This window comes from Mixophyes fleayi, chromosome 8, assembly GCF_038048845.1.
Source record: "Mixophyes fleayi isolate aMixFle1 chromosome 8, aMixFle1.hap1, whole genome shotgun sequence".
NCBI lineage: Eukaryota > Metazoa > Chordata > Amphibia > Anura > Limnodynastidae > Mixophyes > Mixophyes fleayi.
This window is the reverse complement of record NC_134409.1, coordinates 74,399,293-74,424,262: the sequence shown is the minus strand read 5'-3', so window position 1 is coordinate 74,424,262 and position 24,970 is coordinate 74,399,293. Positions and strand designations below refer to the sequence as shown.

The 24,970-nt window shown below is 40.9% G+C and overlaps 1 protein-coding gene across 1 annotated transcript in view; it reads right to left on the bottom strand.

Annotated features, from left to right (window-relative positions):
• Positions 1-24,970, bottom strand: part of KIFAP3 (kinesin associated protein 3) — a 198,182-nt gene that overhangs the window by 88,443 nt on the left and 84,769 nt on the right. Inside the window, exons 12-15 of the mRNA XM_075182739.1 lie at positions 9,304-9,412; positions 8,095-8,207; positions 7,284-7,449; positions 5,024-5,149 (exon numbers count right to left, since the gene is read on the bottom strand). Coding sequence (XP_075038840.1) covers positions 5,024-5,149; positions 7,284-7,449; positions 8,095-8,207; positions 9,304-9,412 — 514 coding nt within the window. The remainder of the gene's footprint in view (positions 1-5,023; positions 5,150-7,283; positions 7,450-8,094; positions 8,208-9,303; positions 9,413-24,970) is intronic.

The window sequence follows — 24,970 nt, the reverse complement described above, 5'->3', positions numbered from 1 at the left end:
CTTTCCTCCCCCACCCTTTTTTCTCACACTGTGCCTTTCTCTCCCCCCTTTTCCCCTCACATTGTGCCTCTCCCCCCCTTTTCCTCACTCTGTGCCTTTCTCCCCAGCCCCTTTTTTCTCACACTGTGCCTCCCCCCCCTTTTTTTCCCTCACACTGTGCTTTTCTGTTTGCCTCCCCTTGCCTCCGTTCCTTTACTTACATTTGTATTGGCTTCTTTCACCTCTTTTCTTCTACCTGCTCTCTTTTTGCTTCTATCTGGGTCCTCTCTGCGCTGCTCCTCATTGAATGTCGGGCATGACTTGATGATGTTACGCCCGACATTCACCGTGAACAGAGCAGAAAGGAAGGAGGAGAAATGCTGGCGCCGCGATCACGTGAGTATATGTTTATTTTATTTTTTTAATTACCCAGCTGCCCCCACCAACGAACGGGGCAGAGCCACCCTCCGCAAAAAAAATATTAAAACCAAAATAGGGAAAAAAAATAGTAAAAAAAAACAACAACATCGGCAGTGAGGGCCTGGGCCCGGGTAATTTGTACCCGCCCCCACCCAATCTTGACCCTTGCATCTCCCCCAGCCAAGGTTTTCAGCAATATAACAGCTTTCCAACTCCATTAAAAGCCCCAAAATCAATGTTCTTAATCAAATGATTTGCCTAATCACTGATGATGTAATGTTATATAATGTTATTTTTTATTGGTCAAAGACTTTGATACCTGCCTTGCACACTGTACTGGAGACCTATAATAGGGTTTCCTATTATAAACTGAACACAAGCAAGACTGAAGAGCTCCCTATAAACATACATAAGGCTAGGATAAAAGCACTTGCATTTTTGTATGAAAATCTAAAATTCTATTTGGAGATAAACATACCAAATACATTGACCGATATATACGGGTCAAATTTCACTCCACTACTCTCAAACCAAGGCAGGGTTTTCTCCTTACCTTACTTTGCCCTCCTCCCCATGAGGTCAGGTCACACTCTCTGCCCCTATAACTTACCACAGCTCACTTCATCAAAGTGTGGGGCAAAACTACTAAAGCCGTCAACCTACTCCCCTTCTACAAGAACCTGTCCCTTTAGGCGTGGCGATACCGGACTCCTTGACTTGGCTTGTATCACTTCACTAGGCATCATGCTCCGAGGGATCACCATGACCCTCTCCAATTAAATGTAATACTAGCAGCACTGCTGAGCTAATGTTAATTCTAGGTTGCTGCAGGAGATGGTAGCCAAAGCATCCTTGCGGAATGCAGTGGGATCCATGGGGGCTGGCTCTTTTAATTATACTTGGAGCCGCCCAATAGCTCAGTGCATTTCCGGATTGACTTTGTGTTTACCTCTAGAGTAGTAAGGCAGAATATGCATGTCATGGTTCCCTGCTTCTTCTCAGACCACAAGACCAATCTCTTCAAGGGGGTTGTGGGCCACGGTTTTCCTCCTGGCCCAGGCTCCTGGAAATTGAATTGTGCTCTGCTGGAAAGGGAGGATGTGTTGGAGGAGCTGAGGGATGCCTACAGCACATGGAAGAATGACAAATATTATTTTGATTGTCTCACTGGTGGGACTATGTTGAGGTCAAAATTTGCAGTTGCTTTCAGGCTAAAGGTAGACAACAGGCATGTTAGAGGAAGAGAAACTCAAGGTGGCTGCAAACACAACGGCAGTAGTCCCTGCTGGATCTCCAACTTTGCGGCTGGGATGTGCAGGATGATCTGGTGGAGACACTTCTAGGCAGAATCCAGATGCATCATCTTCCACTCCAAGGTGGAAAATCTATAGAAGGGTGAGAAATGTAACTATTTCTTTTTTAAAAAATTCCACTCTGGCCACACACCCGACTGAGCTACGAGATGAGACCAGCATTCCCCTTAAAGGGGAAAGAAGGTGTAATGGGAGTCGCCACAGATTACTACAGCCACCTCTACTCCCATAAGACTATTAACACAGATATGGCCGATTCATTCCTGTCAATTATCACTGATAATACTATTGATCCTGCAGGTAAAGAGGCCATGGACGCCCCCTGGTGCTGGGGGAGCTGCTCTATGCCGCTAAATCTTTAGACCGTGTAGGACCCCAGGCAGTGATGGTCTCCCAGTGGTACTCTAAGTAGCATTGTGGGATCTCATTGGCCCAGACCTGCTAGAGCTGTATGAGGAGATGGTGGTGGAGGGCAGAAGGCCACCTACTCTGAGAGAGGGACTGATCTCGACCCTGTATAAGTGCAAGGGGAAGAGATGTGGCCTTAAAAATCAGTGCCCCATCTCTCTCCTGAATGTGGACTACAAGATCCTCGTCAAGGTACTGGCCAACAGGCTAAAGGTTGTCATTGGTCAGATTGTTCATCCAGATCAGACTTGCGGCATTCCTGGTTGCAGGATTGCAGATAGCCTTGCGCTGCTGAGGGACAGGGGATATTACAATAAAGATCGCCATGCGCACGTGGCCCTGGTCAGTCTAGATCAGGAGAAGGCCTTTGATCGTATTTCTCATTAGTTTATGCGCAGGGCTTTGCGCAGGTTTGGCTTGGGAGAAATCTTTTGTTCATATGTTAACCTGAAGTACCATGATATTTACAGCTAAGTGTTGGTGAACAGCTGGAAGACTGACCCCTTTTCAGTTATGTCTGGGGTCAGACAAGGCTGCCATCATTCACCATCAGGCAGAATCCAGAGATAAGAGGCATCACTGCACCAGGTCCAGACAGACAAAAGGCCAATTGCTCGCTCTACATGGATGATGTCACTGTCTTCTGCGCTGATCAGCATTTGGTGACAGCACTCGTCCAGCCCTGCAAGAACTTCGACCAAACTTCAAGGACAAAAGGTTAACTGTGGGAAGTCAGAGGCAGTGCTCTTCGGGCGATGGCACCTGTCATCCTCCGCTGCATTCCCCTTCACAATCAAGTCAGACTTCAGCAAGATTCTTGGAATTTGGTTTGGTGGAGAGGGGGCGGGCACTGAAATGTTGGGTGGAAAGATTGGCGACAGACAGAAAGACAGTTTGTGGAGCCTCAGAGACCTCACCATCGAAGGGAAAGCAATGGTGTTGTGCAGAGATCCTTTCCGTTCTGCAGAACACGGCCCAAACTTGACCACCTCTTGCTGCTTTCGGCAAGATCAACACAAAAGCAGTCTTCCACTTCATATGGGGCTAAAAAATGGACAGAGTGAAGCGGACGGTTATGTAGAAGGAGTCCCTCAAAAGTGGGAAAGGAACAACTGATATCCCCACCATGCTGAGAGCCTTCTTTGCTTGTAACTGTATCCGCAGGACTTTGATTGAAAAGAACACTTGCTCTGCTGGAAAGTCCATGTCTCGCTTTTTCCTCCTGCCTCTTTGGAGGTCCCTTGGATGGGACAAGTACAACAGCTCCTTTCCTTACAACTGGACTATACCTTGGTTTTACCTGGATGTTGGACAATTTGTGAGGGAACACCATCTGGAAGGACTTCCAATAAAGCTTTGGGCTTGTGTCTCCCCCTCCACCCCATTCCCCCATCACTGTTTTAAGTTTTGTTGAAATGTCTTGCCTTAATTTATGCACCCTCCCTTATATTTGTGTATGTCCTCCCTAAAGCTTTGGGATTGTGATCTTCCTATCCTACCCCTCTCAATTACCTTCCCCACACATCCATTGCTTTTTTGAATCTGTTTTGTTGTCTAAGTGATGCATGGTTAGTGCAGTATTTGATGTATAGTGTAGGATATCATATCTTGTACCGTATGTCCTGAATTGTACTAGAAAGTATGAATAACTATGTTCCACGGTGTACTATACTTACAGCTGCGCTGTGACACAGTAAACTTGAATGTAATGTAGCGTATGTTTTTTGTACCTTTATTCAAAATAAAGATACTTTTTCAATAAAAAATGAACAAAGCCTTACTATCACACTTGTTATCTCTTCACACTACCGAATTCAGGATGTCACCCAGGCTGCTCCTCACCTGAGGAACGATCACCCACGTTTTAAAGCCATTGTCACTTTAAATTTACCAGGCAAAGTCGCTGGATATCGTCGATTTCCAAAAATCACTACTTGATACATTTACCCCTAGATGTCTTAAAAATGACTAACCATATACATACAATCTGAATAGCAAGTAAATCCACTATTTGACATTAATAAATCTATCAAAGGCTGTGTATTACTGAGCTAATAATATACATGTAATAACTGTAGTTTTATACTTTACTAGTGCACCATACTCTGTTTCACTCCTCTGCAGCAGGCAAAGAGAGAGATGCTTCTCTAACAGGTAGACATAGATTTACTGAAAAATAGCAAGACTTGCTTTGCAGAAATGTTCCTCGGAGCAAGGCCAGTGATATCATAGAAACCTAAGCTGTATTTTATGTGGGGAAATAACAGAGCTGAAGTGGAACTTTAGTTGGGCACTGAATAATGTATTTTACCTTCATGGATCATACTTAAAAATGTTAATTTTGGGGTTTAGTGGTGTTTACATATGGTGGTCATAACACCACATTTTACTTTAAAGGCAAATCAACATGTGGTTGTTATTAAAACATTTTTGGGCAGTGATCATTTGAAATGTTTGCTATCTATAGTATAATCCCTGAGAAAATGGGATCCCACTCATAAAATCTTAGTTAAAACATAAGGGCCTTCCAATCAAAAACATGTCTATCATTGATTTATGAGAACTAGTATATTTATACAAAGATATCTTCTGTGGTATATAACAACTGTATTCATTCTAGCATTGTAATTTATGTAACTCATTCGCAATCAGGAGGCTTTATAGTAGTGGAGATTTTTAGATGCTTTTCATATTTGACTAAATGAATTTCAGGTTAAAAGTCTTTTAACACATTTGACCAAGGTGGTATAGTAAGATTCATGGCTGGTTGATGCAAGTATATGAAGTAGCATTGGCACATTATTATATGCAATCACCTTAATTAATACCTACTGGAGCAGCACTGTTGTCTTACAAAATAGTACTACATGATTTATAAATAAAACAGACATGGTAACACTTACCATTCAGTAGCTCAATAAGAGCTGGAATAATCCCAGATTTTGCCAGTAGAGCAGCACAGGAATCATCCATGGACACTGTTCCTATCATTATAACCACTTCCAGCACAAGATCATCCTCTGCAGATCCTGAGTCAAAAAGGTGAAACCAAATTAAAAATAAAAACAGTAAACACAAAATAATAAATGAATACAAAGATTAGTAAGAGAAAACATATAATGGATGAGTTGAGAACTTTAGCTCACATAACTTCAATAATTACAGTAAGAAAATTACAGCAGTGAATTCTGCTGGACAAACATAGCACATTTCAGTGGAATAAGATGAACACTATGAAGACACTGTCTTCATAGTGAACTGATCAGAGTCTCTATGGAGCTGTGAGTCAGGAGCTAAGCAGTGTAAAGAGAGACAAGAGTCAGTGTGGTCTTCTCTGAAATCAATGGGAAGGCAAGTGTATATAGTAAACGTACCCTCCTTGTGTCGAATGTGTCTAAACGTGTGGAGAGATGTACATATAAATTATGGGTAGAGAATGTTTTTCCACTGTTATTTTAAAACCAAATAACAAACAAACCAGACCCACATATAACCAAATGGACTTCTTTAGAAAGCTTTAGTAGTGGATATGAATGAGAATGCTTGCAGAAGCAGTCTCTCTCATCAACTTTGCTGATATTCCATTTCCTAATGGTAGTAGCAAACTAGTTATGAGACAGGTTAAGAAAAGAAAAAGTAATCTTAAGCATCTCTTAAACAAATGGCTAGAATAGTTTAAAAAATGCTTTTGGTTGTAGGGATGTGGGATGCATTATCTTCAACACATGAGTACCATACCAAAAATCTACTAATACTGCTTTCATACTGCTGCCCCGGCAATATCCCGGGTTTTTCAAGCCGGGTTTTTGCCGGGGCTCGGAGCGTCCCAGCTCAGAAACACCATTCATACTGCACCTCGGACCCGGGAATTTCCCGGGTTGACCCCATTCATACTGCACAAGTCTGTGCCCTGGCAATTTGAGGGAGTCATCACCAGAGCAGTTTTCATTGGCTGAAAAATGGTGATGTCATTGAAAGGTGACTTTTTTTTTTTCTTCCACGGGCTCCCACCGATGACATCATCCTCCAGAGACAGGCAGACAGACAATCAGCTTGTTTTCTGTGCAACCCGGGTTGAAAAACCCAGGTTGCACCATTCATAGTGCAGGCAACCCGGGTCCGACCCGGGAATTACCCCTCGATAAATCCCGGGTTGAAGACCCGGGTTTTTAGACCCGGGATTTTTGACTTGTACCATTCATACTGCACCAAGACCCGGGTCGTTTGAGCTCGCCCTGGCAAAAACCCGGGATTTTGGTGCAGTATGAATGGGGTATTAAACGGACACAAAAAATAAAAATATAACATTTTTTTACAGTCCATTCTCTGAGGCCCACAGCTAATTCATATATCTCTCCGCTCCAATTTCAAAATACAGTCCGGATATCCAGTCCTTTTATCATTATTGCCTTATACTTCCCAATTCACAGAAATCATTATATCACAAAAAGGTCACGTTAGAACCATTTCATGAAACCCCTCTACTGTACTTATTGCATTGATATTAATGGTTTACAGTCTACCAAGTGTCATGCTAGTACTATGGCTACGAAAGTGACATGACAAATGATATAGAGAGCTGCTTTGGGATATTCATAGCATAAATCCCTCCATTCCTTTCCTCTGCCAGTACATGATCACCGAGAAACTTGGTGAACGACTGGTTCAGACTAAGATCAGGTTGCACTCTCCTGGGAACAAACGGAAACCATTTTTTCCAGGAGAGACACTTTATGCAACAGTAAACATCGATTTTTCAAAGGGAACACTGAGATACAGGAGGACCTCCTAGAGAAAATGTTAAAAAGGTACAATGTTTGTTAATGGGGGATTGCACCTTTAATTGTGATTTAAACATACTGTGCCAGTATGACTATCTTGCAACAAACATTAGTCAGTAACTTGGCATTTTTATAGATCTAATGGTAAATTGCATTCAGCTAGCTAGTAGCCCATGTGATCTCTGCAGCACATACAATGTCCATAAAACGATTGTGCTTAAGAGAGTACCAGGTTTAAAAGTGTCCCAGACACTGTGGCTTTAGGTAAAAGGTCTAATACGTGTACTATTACATCAGATAACACTCAAAATAACATATGCAAAGTAATGCGCATTTTCAGTATTATGATATTCTTTAGTATTTACTTTACTAATATAAATACCTGGCTTAAGTTTATCCTTGAGGTAAGGGACAAGCTTGTATTCTTTAAGAACCAGTTCCCAGTCCAAATCACTAATAGTAAGGTTTGCCAGCGTTCCAAGACATTCTATCACAAATTCTTCTTCTTCATCATTTGAGATCTGAGCAGCTAAATCCCCAACGTAGTCCTATGGCGAACATGAATTATGAAGATAATTTCACATTTGCTGCACTTATTCAGATCTAGAGACGGTCTACAAATTGCAGCATGCCTCCTTTTGAGGAAGCAATTTAAGATAATTTTTATATCAAACAAAGGCATCAATTTAATTTGAATTCTGAAGTCAAAATTGCAGCAGGAAAGGGATAATGTGTGTAATGTCTGATGTAGGGTAGAACTCTATACATATTGGACACATGCAATCTTTACAATAATCTGTAAAAGCATCATACACGTCAATTAATACAAACCGGGAATAATTGTGGGTGAAATGAAAATCACCAAACTTTTCTAAAGTTTAGAATAGGTCCCTAATTAACCCCTCCAGCCCAAGCTACAAGACCCTTCATAAAACACTCACCATGTGTTAGACTTAAATCTATATTTACTCATAAGAGAACATCATCACATTGGAAGTTTTTGGATTTTGTGAGGCAATGCTGTTTTATTAAAGGGGCATGTGAATATGATATGGTTTAAGACGATTACATGGAGTGGGAGAGGGAGCATTTGTTCCTGTGGGCTGACCTAACCCAAATGGATGCCATGTAAAGATAACTGTCTAAACATCTATACAGTAAAGAAAAAAAAAAGAAAAAAACAAACAGCTTACGACAAACAAAATTTTAGTTGGTCCATCATGCTGAGAAATATTCCTGATCATCTTCATTAGTAATGGATCCTTAAATTTCAGAGCTTTTTTCATCAGCATTTTCATCCCATTTCCTAAAATACATATTTAATTACTAGAAGAGGACAACATAGTTTCATTAAATGTTTTATTAATGTACATAATGGAGAAATAAATTAATAGTTTCTCAAGCATGATGGGCAGCACAGTGGTTTAGTGGTTAGCACTTCTGCCTCACAGCACTGGGGGCAATGAGTTTGATTCCCAACCATGGCCTTATCTGTGTGGAGTTTGTATGTTCTCCCTGTGTTTGCGTGGGTTTCCTCTGAGTGTTCCGGTTTCTCCCACACTCCAAAAAACATACTGATAGGTTAATTGGCTGCTATTAAATTGTCCTTAGTCTCTCTCTCTTGTGTGTGTATGTTAGGAGATTTAGATTACATTAGGATTTTGCCAAATTAAAATCCATATGCTGGGAACCACAACTTACTGAAATAATTGCAGACGCTTGAATTAAGACTTCTGCCAGAAATCAGCCATTCAACCATAGCGCTATCTATACTGTTGCTAGCATTTCACATACATGTTATAAATAGTAAATCGTCCTTAGCAAATGTAACCATAGAAACAGATTGTGGACGACACTGCTAGTTTCCATAGTTACAGACCTTACTAGGAACAACAATATGCCAAATGGCAGCAACAGTGTATTTTAGATGTTTCAACAAGTTTTTTTGTTTTCTTTCAAAGAATCAGGAGTTACACTAGTAAATTGCTGTACCCAGAGTAAGGTTTTTAAATAAAATATTGTTTGACAAAGACAACCAAATGCTATACATACTTAAAACAAATGAAAATAGAATAATAAATATAGATGTGGTTGTTTAGTGACCGGTAAGAAAATAAAGTGAACAATCATAAGATAGTAAAGCATTACTATGGTTTATTTACACTGAGTGACCCCTTAAACAGTGTGCTCATAACACTGTGGAATTGCTTCTTTACACATAATACATTAGTTCATTTTTCACTTAATAAGAACAATATATAAATACATAGGGTGTACACAATTGACAGCCGATTAAGTAGTTGTTAATATTGCATAAGAAATTAATATACAAAAGAAAAGATGAATTCATTGCTTTTTAGTTTTCAATAAATGTTTCCGATAAAAACAGAAGTGATTCTTACCTTCTGAAATTAACTGAGCATTTCTTTTATTAGCAGCAAGATTTATGCAGAAAGAAATAAGTTCAAGGTCAATGCGTTCATCAGAACACTCAAACATCATCTTCATTAACTAAAAATTAAAGAAAAAAACAAGTATTTAAATATTGTTGTGTTTAAAGGGTAAACAAATGCATCTTTAGTACTTCATCTTTAGTTCATTGAATACACAAAAATTGCAGCACTTTTGTTTTCTTTGACCGACTACACAACGTTTCTAAACATGTTTCACAGAAAATAGTTAACTCTAAACTGTTATACTAAGAAGTGTCCCAATAAGTGCAGTGATTAACAACAAAAGCAGTAACTGACTAGCTTTAACTGTAATTGCAAAGTATGTATAAAATAAAAATCAAGTCCAATTAAATCAGATGAGCCTGATTTTACAAGAGTGTATGCTTTAAAGTGCTAGGCATGGTCTTTGTGTTGCTTATTACATACTTATTTAAAATAATTGCAAACCATGGCACATCAAAAGCAGTCATAATTGTCACCCAATAGGAAATATTAACATTGAATTTGTTCTGCTTTAACGGTACCCACTGTCATCTTTTACTAATTTAGCAGGAAGGCATTAAAAAGGGCTGCAGGCATTCTGAAGATGTAAGAAGGAGCATAATCAGACAAGTCCCACATTGAGTATCAGATAGCACAAGAGCTGCACTAAAAATCACTGTGTCTAGACTGTCTGGCACCTGACTTCACGTATTTACCAGTGACCAGAGGCTAACCGCTAAAGCTCTCTGCGCACACACCTCTTCCCTCCCCTATCCTGAACATCTTTAAGTGATTATGCTGTGGTTCTGCATGGCTTAGGAATCAGTCCACAGACCAGCTTGAGGTTCTGCACTCTGCCAAACAGAGTACGGAGAGCAAAAAGGTCCAGCTGGGAGAGATGTTTTAAGAGAGTCAGTCTTAAAAATCTAAGTCTGACAAAAAACAGAAGGCTAGAGAAACATGTGGCTACTAAGGCAAACTCCTCACAATGTTTAGTAGTAAAAAATAAATATTAAAACATTGATGCGAGATCACTGCATTGCTATATTTGTTAAAACCAGTAAAAAATTAAGAGCATCTGGTTGGCATTTGCATGTATTTAAACACAACATACATATTCCGGAGGTAAAAATAACAATGAAGTGTTAATGTTTTAACTGTTACTATGATAATGTTATTCTCACTTGACCTCTGGTAGTTCTGTCCACCTTCAGAAAGTTGAAAACATCATACTAGATCATGCTTTGAAACAAATAAACAATAAAAGCTTTTGCAGCTCTATTGAGTGAAGCTTGTTTGCATATAGCGTGAAAGGCACAAACCTTCTGGCACAATAATAAAATTGGATCTCAAGATGCTTTTCAACTTGAATCTGGGTGTAAGCACACTGCCTAAACGGTACTTGATTTAGTAGACAGACAGAACAGCCTGCAGTATATGTACTCACATCAGAAAGCATACAAAAGTAAATTATATTCTGAAATAAACGAACAACAATATGGATTTAAAAAAAAAAACACAACTATTTTTTTTTTTTTAACATTAAATACATAAAGATGCTTTTAATGTATACTGACTGTACATACGGCTTTTTGTAGTCTCTTACTTGCAGAAAAGTTTTGTGCAATCTAGTGGCACGCATATGTGCAGTTTTTAAAACAAAGACTGTGCCGTGCCAGTCATCACTACCAGTCTACATCCCATCATATTTGAAAGATACTATGAATGTATTGAATAAGTTAAAAACGATAAAGTGGCAGAAGTCAGATACGCTAGTCACAGCTGACATAAGCTCTTTATATACCATTATAGATAACGAAAAGGGTATACAATCAGAAAGATATTTTTTAGACAAAACTGACATGGACACAGATTTGAAGGAGTTTATTACGGAAGGCATAGAGTTAATTTTGAAAAATAATTTCTTCTGGAATGGAGGTTGTGACAGGATGGACCGCCTATGCCACCCTGTCTGTTGCTGCTGGGAACTGGTTGGGCTTACTTTGCCACCATTCCCTTACATTATCTCAAGTGCGCCCTCTTGCCGCAGTAGGAGGGGCTTACAATTCTGCCACCACTGGACTCCTTAACTGGCATTCAGTACTGGGTTTCTTCTGAGCAACTGTCACTGCTGGGGTACCTCCTTGCTGTTGTACCTGGGCTGCTACTCCTGACCTCTTACTATGGATCCCCCCTGGCCTATCACACTGACCAGAGCTGCAGGATAGCAGGCAGAGCGGTGGTACTGGAAAAGCTGGGTCCAAAGCTCAGAAACAGCCGGAACGGATTAGATCTTTGGTCTAATCTGTAGGCAGGATTTTCAGCATGGAAGATATTTTCAAGCAGGTCTTTGAAGCAAGTGATGTTTATTTGCTCTAACACTGGTTAAAGGTACCAGTGATCAGGTCAGATGAAATCAGAAGAACAATTTTTCAATACGAGCCAGTGCATTTTATACAGTTTGGACACAGCCTCAAAGGGTAAGCCAGCCCCCTTTAAGTCTGAGCTATTTTTAGAATCAGGATGTCATGTGTTGACACAAACATGGGTTTACATGCATTGCAAAGCCAACAATATTTACACTTATCTATGAAATTCTAGAAATGCTGTGATGTCCTGCATCTGGTTTTCAGACGCATAAAATCTTTGAGTCTTAATTAAAGCTTCCTGCCTTCAATGTTAGACCTTCACACATCAAAAGATCTAATTAACATATGGGGCCTTTCTTCAGACAGTTCAGAAAACGCATTCCCACAGAACGTCACAAACCTCAAACAAGCCATTTCCCCACATCACAATACACAAACAACTTCCCATCCACAATGGCTTATTTTATCAGATATATACCTTAAGAAATAATACAATACATTTCCTCTAGAAAGGATAAAACAGAAAAAAAACAATTTTCTCCTCCTGGTCTCATAAATTAAATATTTCTCTTACCAAAATATACACAATATAAAAAATAAGTGCATGTGTAACTATATAAATAAGCGCCCTGCGCTATTTCCTTTAAATAAATTTAGACCATACGTTATTTATAAGTGATCCAGTCACAGAGGTGATTTTTTTTTTTTTTTACAAAACCAGGGAACAACCACGGGAACCAGATTCGCCCCCAGCTATGCGAATATTTTTTTGGGGTTCATGGGAAGATATTAAGATTTGGAACCACCCATGTATGGGTGCGAGTCTGGTTTCCTGGTTTCGATAGATTACTGTCATGGTTCAAATACAAAGTGCAGCTCAGGAGCCAAGAATGAGTTGAAAACACACAAAGTTTATTGCTGGAATAACAATCTAATTGTGTAATACTGAATATACAGGAAAATGCAGGAATAAATACTGGGTAGATGGCTGATGTAGGTAAGTGGTAATATGGAGAGATCCCAGATAGCAGGTAAGCAATGATATGGAGAGATCCAGGCAGCATGAAGCCACAAGCACAGCAGAGGGAAAGAATAACAGAATGCAACAACAGGATGGGACAACAGTAACTAGCAAAGACTGCTGGGAGAGACAGGTTAAAGAAGTTACACACCCAGGTGCAAGAAATAATTACAGGACAGGTTAACCCCTGATACAACCACGTAAGGCATAATAGTAGCACCTCTGGTGATCAGAGGTACTGCAGCAACATATAAAATGGAATACAAATTATAAAGTCCAAAAGTCCAGGAGGCAGGTCGTTACAGTACCCCCTCCCTTAAGGGCGGATTCCAGACACCCACATCACCAACAGTGTTTGAAAGTGTCAGAGTCATAGTCCACTATCGGGCTTGTAGTGGAGAAATCCTCATCCATGGACAGAGAAGGAACGGGAACCATGTCCAAGGAATGCAGGAATCCCGAAGTCACACCTCTCTTCTTTTTACTTTTCTTTGCTTTCTTTTTAGGGACACGGGATTGCTCAAACTGAATAGAACATGCAGGTAGCCTCAAGGGTGGGCAACTGGAGACAACGAAGTTGGCACAGAAGACATGCAGGGAGTACAACTGACAAGTGCTGGAGAAAATTCTTTGAACACTGCCTCACAAAAAAGTTGTAAATTAGAAACGATGGGATCTCTGGTCTCAATAAAGGGACCTGCCCATTCCAGAGCTTTTCCTGTAAAGTTGGATAACAGGTAATATACTTGCTTCCGTTGGTTATCTAGGAGGTCAGGTACTGATGGAAAATAGGATAAAAAATTTTTAATCAGAGCATTAAATTGCTGTATGTCTCCATTGAAGGTAGGTGGTCGGAAATCTGGAACAGAGGATGAATTAGCATGAGACTTGGCCAGCTTGGGTTGAACATACTTCCCTGGGGACTAGGGCAGGACACCTTTGGCAGAAGACAACCTGGACAGGGCAGTTGCCTTGGCAGCAGGCCCGGACTGGGCGGCAGATGCCTTGGCAGCAGGCCCGGACTGGATTGGTCAGACTTGGCAGGGGACAGCGCTGTGAGAAGCCCCAGAGGGGACAGCGCTGTGAGAAGCCCCAGAGCGGACAGCACCAAGTGGTAATTCTGGCTCAACCGCATGGCCAGGCAACTCGGGCGGAACCCGCAACTCTGGAGCGGGCTGGAGGGACAGTGTCACTCACCGGACTGAGAGTGCTATTTCTCCTGTGTTCAGGAACCGTGGCCGTCCACCATCCTGAGGGTCTGCGCATGCGCAGCCCTTATCAAACCTTCAGTACCTGTTGCTTTTAATTGATTGAATGATCAGGCAACCCTCCCTATTTAAACCACCTGTGATCATTACCTGGTGGCCTGATCTTGGAGTCTCATTCCCCATGAGCCTCTGAAGGTGTTCCTGTGTTCCTCGTGTATTCAGCTCCTGCTGATTCCTGTTTACTGCTATTGTGGTTTCCAGACCACTTCAACTCTCCTGTGTTCATCGTGCCTGCACTCAGCTGATTCCTATCTGCTATTACTACCGGACTCCTGTTCGTTTCAACTCTCCTGTGTTCATCGTGCCTGCACTCAGCCGATTCCTATCCGCTGCCTCCGTTACTACTACAGGGTTCCAGACCGCCTCTACTCTCCCGTGTTCAGCGTGCCTTCTCTCCGCTGCCTCCATCACTACTACTGGATACCAGACAGCCTCAACTCTCCTGTGTTCTTCATGTTTCCAGTTCCACTTACTACTGCTTCCTGAGTATTGCTTCGTTGATTCTGGATTACCTGCCGTGCACTGCACGAACCTGATTACCGCTTCCACCCTCCAGTGGTCTCTCCTCCTGCCGGCCTTCAGTCGTTCAGGTATCCCTGCACGTCTCTCTGACAGCCTGCTCTCCTGAACCGCGGTATGCATACTTTCCATTGACTTTGCTTTTGTATTGCATATCCATCTGGACTGAGTTGTGTTCTCCTCCGGAGCCTCCTATCCACTGAAGCTATTGTTACCATTGACTTTGTTTCCTATTGCCTGGATAGCTATTGTGACTTTGTATACTTCAAGCAGTGCTTGTCAGTTATCGTTGTATTGTGGATATTATCGTGGGATCCAGTTCTGTGTGCACCGTGTATACTCTGCTTTACATTCATCTCCTCGTGTCCCTCCTCACATATATTTAGCCGTGGTACAACTTGCTGACGCAGACCACTGACTCCTGTTCCCTGTGACACCAGTTTCAAGTATCCTCTCACATAAGCAGTGGTACAACTTGCTATACGCAGACCACTGACTTCCCCGTTACCTACTTTCACCTGGATTCCATTCCTTCACTATAGACAGCGGTACAACTTGCTATACGCAGACCGCTGACTCTCACTACCTCCTCGCTACTCCTGGACATTCCTCCTCACTATAGCAGTGGTACAACTTGCGATACGCAGACCACTGACTTTCCTCACGTTTCCTTGTCCATCTGGTTCCTCGTGTACATTCATCTACTCATTACCAGTTGCTGCTAGTCATAGACTTTCCTCGAGCATTCTCTCACCATCTGCTGTTTCTCCTGTTCCGTTGTCACCCTGCTACCAGAGAACCATAGTACCAACTATATTACTCTGGTAAGTCCATCATCTGGTGATATCCTGGGCAAAGACTCCTAGTGCCCGTGACAGACAGGACCCTCTCTGGAGCGGATTGTAAGAGCAGCGCCCCCTCTGGAGTGGACTGTAGCTCAGGAAGGAAGACGGGGGCTGAAGGCTCGGAACCGGAGACGGGGGCTGGGACCTCGCAACAGCAGACGGGGGCTGGGACCTCGCAACAGGAGACTGGGGCTGGGACCTCGCAACAGGAGACGGGGGCTGGGACCTCGCAACAGGAGACGGGGGCTGCGACCTCGCAACAGGAGACGGTGGCTGGGACCTCGCAACAGGAGACGGGGGCTGGGACCTCGCAACAGGAGACGGGGGCTGGGACCTCGCAACAGGAGACGGGGGCTGGGACCTCGCAACAGGAGACGGGGGCTGGGACCTCGCAACAGGAGATGGGGGCTGGGACCTCGCAACAGGAGACGGGGGCTGGGACCTCGCAACAGGAGACAGGGGCTGGGACCTCGCAACAGGAGACAGGGGCTGGGACCTCGCAACAGGAGACAGGGGCTGGGACCTCGCAACAGGAGACAGGGGCTGGGACCTCGCAACAGGAGACAGGGGCTGGGACTCCATAAAGAATGTTTTGTGTTTTTTATAATAACTTTTACATGTGATGAAGTGTTAAATAAAATCCTTTTTATCAAAATGCACTATTGGCACTTTTTTTTCTCTCATTCCATTTGGGCACATTTTGGAGTTCTTTGGCTGGATGTTATATGGAAGAAGGAAGATGAATATTCTGTGGAGATGATATGCCTATTAACACTGGAATTCTTATAAGTGCATTTCTTTAGGGGCTGATCACGGAGGGAACCACTTGTTGCTGATATAATATATTTGTGTGTTTATTTGCATCTTCTAAATACATGTGGGTTTGCCAATGTTTGCTTTGCAAATCTGCACTATGATCAGTTTCTGTTCTTTTTATGTTACATCTGTTTACAACGGAGGAAAGAGATTCTCCCGTCAATTGAAAGGAGCATCATAGAGACTTTCACACACTCAGTACATCAACAGAGGGATACAAAACTTGAAAAGTCTCCCGGGGAAGAGGTTAATATCCCTTCTTATCAGTTTTCATATGAACTATTGTTGAAAAACACCTTTGTTTTGAAAGATTGATTAATCGGATCACTAGTGCCATACCTATGTTTCATATGTAATTTTTGTGTTTTTATTTTGACTCTGTTGTGGATTAGAGTGTTTACATAGGGGCAGTTTGAGGTCTAGAATTGCACTGTTGCTTATGTCTTTGTTTTACTACATTTATAATCATATAGCGTCGCTGGTGATCTTGTGCGATGTCCAGCTTGTGGTTTTTTCTTCTTATCTGGTCCTCCCAACACAGAGCTTGCGTGATGATGTCAGCAACATCTCATGGGACTGTCTGTAAGAATAATGTACCGACAGCTGATGCTCGTCTTGCCCGGCATGCTGAGGAGGTGAGCACACAGGGGGTTTCCTTTTTATTATGGATTCCTACACTGTGCACATATGCAAATGCTCTTAACTGTATTCTGCTAGCTGCAACTGTATTCTGCAACATCATCTAATACAGGACGCTCTAGAAAAGGTTGTTAAAATTTAATGTAAAAATGTTTTATTTCTTGACTGCTGTTCAGCATAATATGAATTGGGAGCACTACTGTGTGGAATAATATGGGGTCGCGGTATCATGCTCCACACTATACATTGGGAAGGGACCTGCCCCTTTTCATTTGTACAGGGCCCCACAATTTCTGATGGCAGCCCTGGTTCTTGTAGGTGAATATTATCATTTTATTAATCTAAGTATAAATATATTTATTATAGAGCAATCGGATAGTCATCACTGTCTAAACATGACTACACACAGTAACTATTTTTCAACATCTTCTTTTAATAAGATTTAAGCATGCGTGATGCAAATAAAATCCAGCCTGACAAACATATACATTTATTATGTATTAAAAGTAAAAATTAGTCCCACTGTCCTGGAAGTCATGACTGTTGGGACATATGTCATGCTCCTGTAAGCAGGCAGGCGCTGCAGACTTTTGCCAATGATGTACGCAGCAATGCAGGGTTTTTTCTGTAGGAGGGTGGGCTAGCACTTTTCACCTGCTAGGCATGCCCCCAATGATACACAGCCATGCTCCATAATGACATGGCCACACCACCTTTAACAGCTCGTCGCATAGGTTCTCCTACTAGTTGACTATACGGGGCCCCCATGAAGTTGCTGTACCGGAGCCAAGAACTCCTCTTGACAGCCCTGCCTACATTAGACCGACCCTTCCCTCCCCTGTTCCCCGCTCTAGTCATAGGCTGCCATGTCATTTGCATTTAGACATGACTTGTATGCAATTATGTTCATTGGCGTAATGTCCATTTGTGAGCATGCGCAGAGGTTTTTCACGCAAAATACGCTAAGCAAACGGACGTCTGAACATAAATCATAGTCCCTAGTGCCTAAAGGTGCCCACTGAAATTGCATGAGCTATACACAACACTAATTAGTTAATTATTCTAGCATGTATGCTGTAAAGTGCTAGGTATGGTCTAATGCTGTTCCGATATTTTCTCAGTGAAAAACCCTGCATTTATATTAGAGAATTTTACTATATTTTCAGTCTAGTTTGTGGCTATTGCTGTTTGGGAAGCAAATGATATACTAATTCACCATAGAGTTTTGGGCATGAACAGATTTGCAGATTAAATTAATTTAATTTGAAAAGTGATAGGTGAAAAACATTTGGATCCTTTGTAGTAGCAATATCAACTGAACACATTTTTATTATGAAACAGGGAAACATTAATTTTTATACTCGCTTAAGTTCTTTGACTAACTTTATCAGTAAATCTAAGTTTAGGTTTTGTCGACACCATTTGCTATTGTGGCACTAGGATGTTTTCTTAATATTTCCTAATATTACTTCTCAGAATTTCCACTACTAGATTTAGACGGTGTCTGCTTGTTCTGTAACTAAATTTTATCTGGAATATACTTCTCTTTCAGCATTCTTGAAACTCTTTTTTCAACTATATTTATGTAATTCATTCATTCCCATTTTCCTAATTTTCAATAAGATACACATATTAATGTCATTGAGAAAAGCCTTTTGTAAGTCTTAAGTTAAGACTTTTTTTTGCATTTTCTATATTTTTTCAATAGCTTTTTAAGATGAGGTCTCTAAACCTGAACACGATTCTTAGCATATACATAAATATTGAGTGTATCTATTGTATAATGTGTAAATGACAGATCATCTAAAAGGATATGTCCATTTATTTTGTGTATTTAACGGAAACAGTTAGTTAGGGATTCCATTAATAAAAAATTACTAAGTGTATTTAGTGGATTTCTACTCTGTCACTTCCTAATCATCATCATCACCATTTATTTATATAGTGCCACTAATTCCGCAGCGCTGTCCAGAGAACTCATTCACATCTGTCCCTGCCCCATTGGGGCTTACAGTCTAAATTTCCTAACATAGACACACAGACTAGGGTCAATTTGTTAGCAGACAATTAACCTACTAGTATGTTTATGGAGTGTGGGAGGAAACCGGAGCACCCGGAGGAAACCCACACAAACACAGGGAGAACATACAAACTCCTTACAGATAAGTCCATGGTTGGGAATAGAACTCATGACCCCAGTCCTGTAAGTGCGAACCACTGCGCCACCGTGCTGCCCATAAATCTCCATGTTCTACCTTCCAGTCAGCCTAATATCATGGGCTTTCAACCCAGTGCCTTGGTTAAAACCACTTATTACTACTTTCCTTTATTCATGAAGCACCAACATATTATTCAGTACTGTACATTGAATATATCATAATACAAATTATGTACAATGACATGAACCAGAAGGTGACCATGAAAATAATTGCTTACCATTTCAGAGGTTTGGAGAACAATTGTTGCATAAGGTAGCAGAATAATCTTTGTAGCTGCTGCTCAGGAAATGTGTGTGGCAAGCATTTTTTGCAGCTACTGCTGAGGTGGTATAGTAGGAATGAGGGATGACAGTGGAAAGTAGAGACATGAAAGATAAACAAACCATTATAGAAAGACAGTCAACTGCTGGTAACCATGACAGACGTAAAATTAACAGACCCTTCTGTTTGAGTCTGGAGAAAGCTTTCACTTTTGTGCTTCATGTGCTCTTTTGAGATTATTTGCCAGCACAGAGTAGTTGGATGTCTGTTATCTTTGTTTGGCATCATGCCAACTGCTGAGAGCAAGAAAAATTGATCTCCATGTTCATAGATGTTGTAATGGCAGCTACTATCACCAAGGAGATCACTGTGATCAGAAAATGAACAGAGAAGGCATTAGCAAAGACAGTTGAATGCAAGTTGATGACTCCTTTTTCACGCGCAATCCTTGCAGGTAATCCACCACTACACTCTACAGGCTTTCAGGCATGCACAGTCATACAAAAATGTGTGACACTGAGCGCTGTTGGCAGGCAAGTAAAAAGGGATCAAAGAATTGGGGCAAGGTCTTGCACAGGTACTCGAGATTTCTAAAAACAAATTTTGCAAAGTTAAATTAAAATGACTAAATAAAATATAATCCATGGATCCAACGTGGCCAATATCACAAATGGAAGATGGTGGGAGTATTATGCTTAAAATATAATGGTGACGATTGCAGAATAGGGGCAGTGAGACATGCTTCACCTGCAAGAAGCTAGAGAACAGAGCAGCCTCACAAAGGCATTGAGGCTCTGTGGATCTGGAGCACAACATTCTCACTGGAAAACTGACAGTTGCAAACATGAGAACTGAAAGACAGTAAAGTTGTGGATATAGGAGTGTGTTTTGTTTTTTTTGTACCAAACTCAATAAGAAATAGCAATGCTTCCTGCAAAGAGGTGCCTGTAGCAAGGTGTAACCATTGGGTCCTTTGATGTAATTAGGCAATCTTTGAATGCCATAGGAACTCTCATCATTACTGATTAATTTTATACCACCCGGGCAGCAGTCTACCCATTCGCCAAATAGCCTCTTCACCAAGATAATTCTCCATAAGTCAAAGCAAAAAAAGGTCCTGAAACGGTTCTAGACACATGCCAGTAAATTCAGTGTCCTCCCCAATTAGCAGATCTCAATTTGGTGGTTATACTTCCAGCTCAATTTTAGACTGATTGAATCCAGAATCCATTTGTCCTCAATTGTACATAACTCATGCATACTGTCTAATAAGAAATAAAGGGAAAGCACCCTCTTTTCTTATTGTGAAAGAGAAATAAAAACACATATATAAGTGCACATATAAATCAAGCAACAAGGAAAAAAGGCTAACTAATAAGCCTGTTGGTACCTCTATATTTAGTGTCAGACTGGGGAATGAAGGGACCACCGGTGGTAATGCAATGGTAGGGGCCCATGAAATAGTGTGTGCTTCGGGCGACACACTTCTGAAGGGATGTGGCCAGCCACCAGAAGACATAACATTATCTGCCCTCAGATTCGCAGACACAGCACTGCTGTTTAAGATGCACTAGCTTCTGTATACTCATAATATACACAAGCCAAGATAAACACAATGTCAAACAGTAGGTTAACTTACGTTTGGTTAGTCAAACTGGTGAAAAAAATATTAAAATTCTGACTCTAGTAAGAAGCTTTGGGCTGTGGGTTCGATCTGTGTGAAGTTCTTCACATACTTTTGTGGGTTTCCCTGTGGGTGCTCCTATTTCCTTTCAAAGCACAAACACATATTTGTTGGTTAATTGGCTTCTATTGAAAATCCTTGTGAGTGTGTGTTGATGTGGTAAGGAGTATACACCGATCAGCCACATTAAAAACACCTGCCTAATATTGTGTAGGTCCACCTTGTATCGCCAAAACAGATATGACCCATCAAGGCATGGACTCAAGACCTCTGAAGGGGTCCTGTGGTATCTGGCAACAAGACATTGGCAGAAGATGCTTTAAGTCCTGCAAGTGGCTCCGGATTGTTTTTTCAGTACATCCCATAGAAGCTCAATCGAAATGAGAACTGGGGAATTTAGAAGCGAAGTCAACACCTTAAACTTTTTGTCATGTTCCTCAAACCATTCCTGAATAATTTTTGCAGTGTGGCAGGGCACATTATTCTGCTGAAAGAGGCCACTGCCTTAAGGGAATATCGGTGCCATGAAGGGGTGTACTTGGTCTGCAACAATGTTTAGGGAAGGTGGTACGTGTCAAAGTAACATCTACATGACTGCCAGAACCCAAGATTTCCCAGCAGAACATTTCCCAGAGCATCACTCAGCATCTGCTGGCTTGCTTTCTTCCCATAGTGTATGCTGGTGCCATCTCTTGCCCAGGTAAACGACACACACACACCTGGCAGTTCACATAGTGTAAAAGAAAACATAATTCATCAGACCGGGCCACCTTCTTCCATTGCTCCACGATCCAATTCTGTTGCTCACGTGCCCATTGTAGGTACTTTCGGTGGTGGACGGTAGTCAAGTCAGCATGGGCACTCTGAATGGTCTGCGGCTATACAGCCCCATACACAGCAAGCTGAGATGGACTGTGTATTCTGGCACCTTTATCATAGCCAGCATTAACTTTTTCAGCAATTTGTGCTACATTAACTCTTCTGTGGGATTGGGCCAGACGGGCTAGCCTTCTCTGCCCACGCACCTCAAAGAGCCTTGGACGCCCATGACCCCGTCGTCAGTTCACCGGTTGTCCTTCCTTGGACTACTTTTAGTAGGTACTAACCACTGCATACCGGGAACACCCCACAAGACCTGCCATTTTAGAGATGCTCTAATCCAGTCGTCTAGTCATTACAATTTGGCCCTTGTCAAAGTTGCTTGGATTCTTGAGCTTGTCCCTTTTTCCTGCTTCCGACACATCAACTTCAAGAAATTATTGTTCACTTATTGCCTAATATATCCCACTCCTTGACAGGTGCCATTGTAATGAGATAATCAATGTTATTCCTTCACTTGCCAGTGGTTTTAATGTTGTGGCTGATCTGTGTAGACTGTTTGCTCCACCGGGGCAGGAACTGAATATTTTCTGATAAGTGCTTCATAATATATAGTCTTTATATAAATAAAGGTTAATAAATAAATAAGAAATATAAAGAAACAATTCACGTATTGTAACATTATTACAACTGGGATAGAGCAGATCACAGTTAAAAGATACAGGTTTAAAAATATGGATGAAACATTGATTAAAGCCATATATATGCAATCATGTATAAAATACATGAGCACCAGTGAATACAATCACTTTTAGTGTCAAAAGTATGCATTACCAAGTGTTGCCCCCATAACAAATGTCAATACCAGAGATGGCATAAATAATAGCACCCTGTGATGAAATAAATAAATAATAGGTCCCCTCTGATATAGATAAATACCCATTGATTACATTGTGTCTGCAGGGGGGGGGGGGGTTTTGACATTGTGCCTAGGGCGCCGAGGACCCTAGCACCGGCCCTGGTACAGGTGCTGCCTAGGCAGATGAGACAACATTTAAAGGTGGCAGGGCCTTTAGGCCGTGGGGTCCGCGGTTCCCCGGTGGGCCAGTCCGACCCTGTCTATATGGAAACATTTTAATAAGTGTCATCAATTGCTCAGGCAAAAGTACTTTAACAGATTGAACAAGATTTATAGGGATTAATGGTTTATTAACTGTAAAACAGTTTTAGTAGTCTGTGGATTTGTAATTTTATGTACATGGATAAAGCTATTAATCCACTAAAATCTAGGTTACCAGCCTTTGATACACCTCAGACAGATTCAAGGGGTACTTCAGTCTGTTAAATATAACAGATATATTAACAGTAATGATTATTATATATTACATTTGCATGTATTAGGAGATGCTTACTATGAACAAAGAGACTTTAAGGGGAGAAAACATGTATTCCTGTGGATACAGGGATAAATATATAAAAAAAAAAAAATATTGAAAAACCATCTTAAAGGATAGATTTAGTTGTCACAAACCTAACATCAAGAACAATGTTTTAAAATCGTAAACTTCTCATATAGCCTATAGAAGAGCATAATTTTAATTATAATTTGCTGACATTTTTTTTAGATTGAGGTCCCTGGGGAGATGATGAAAATTAAAGGATCTTACAAAGAGAAGGGATGTAAATATTGTGATTGAAGTACTACATATTAAGGATCGCAAAAAAAACAACTATTTGTGTTTTTATAGTCCTACTTCATTATTGCTTAGATTGTTTAGTCTATTTTAGAAAGCAATTCTGGTTTGGAGTTGATATGCAAACTTGACATCCTCTCCTCCTCCTCCTACTACTTTAATTTTAGTTATTACCTTAAGTTTTTAACACAGGAGTGTAAACAGTTTGAATTAACAAAAACTTTATTTACAAATATTTATTGTTTAAATATAAAAGTATTGAAAAACACTCATTTTATCATAAACATAGAACCACAAAAGCAATTTGTGAATGCAATCCGCAAATTTCAAACAACAAATTTGAATAGAATTTTGAACAAGTTTGACATTTTTGAACTTTTCTATTAGAAAACGAATTGTGGGAAATACAGATAAATTTCAAACAAAAACCTGCTACTCTGTGTCAAAAAGCTCAAACTGGAGGGTAAGTTTGTCTTTCAATGATCCAAATGACATGGATAAGTTGCTTAAATGCAAGAAAATAGATTTCCTTGAGTGGCCCAGTCCTGACCATCAAAAATGTGAAGCCCTTAAACTTCTGACTAAGGGGAATGAATAATTATCAAATTATACTTCAGTATTTTCATTATATGATTTACCATTACCTTTCTTTCTGGGAAGCACTCTAAAGATGAACATGTAACTCAAATAAAATTTCACATTCTAAAAATTCCAAGCTACGAGATTTTTAAGGCACCATACAGAACTATTACAAACATTTGCAGTTCTAGATGGAACATAATAGGATGTGTAAAACTAACGGGCAAAAATTGGTCTTGAAATATAAGTACCTTGCTGTTACAAGCTAGAACAGGCCCAGAAGAGGCTCCCCAGGTCAACGTACTGTCCAGCATACACTAAAAGGGGTTTCGACCTACACCTCAACCACTCCATTAGGCATCCCAGATCAATTGCCACCCCTCTGTGAAGTTTTTATCCAAATACATCCAGTGGAAGGCCCAGAACTGGCTCCCTGGGTCAAAGATCTGCCCAGCGTACACCAACGGTAGGTCCGAGCAGGTGCCTAACCCCCCCTAAAACCTGGCCACGATCCAACTGGACCACCTTGCGTTGGTTTCATCCCAGTCAGTGCAGGGGTGTCCGAGAGAATAACCGGACAGACAAACAAAGAGACCAATGATTTATATATATATATATATATATATATATATATATATATATATATATATATATATATATATATATATATATATATAAGATATGTTAAATAAAGAGATTATGAGCCCGATTCATTAGGGCACGTATCAGCTGATTTTGAGCATATCGCACACAGAATCACTCTGCGCATGGCCAAAACAGACATATATACGGTGAGGAACAGAGATATACGGATGTGTATGCAAGCAATGTTCAATGTATGCAAGCAAGGAGCGCTCACTACAGCTTGAGACTATGGGGAATGAATTGGGAGGGGAGGGGC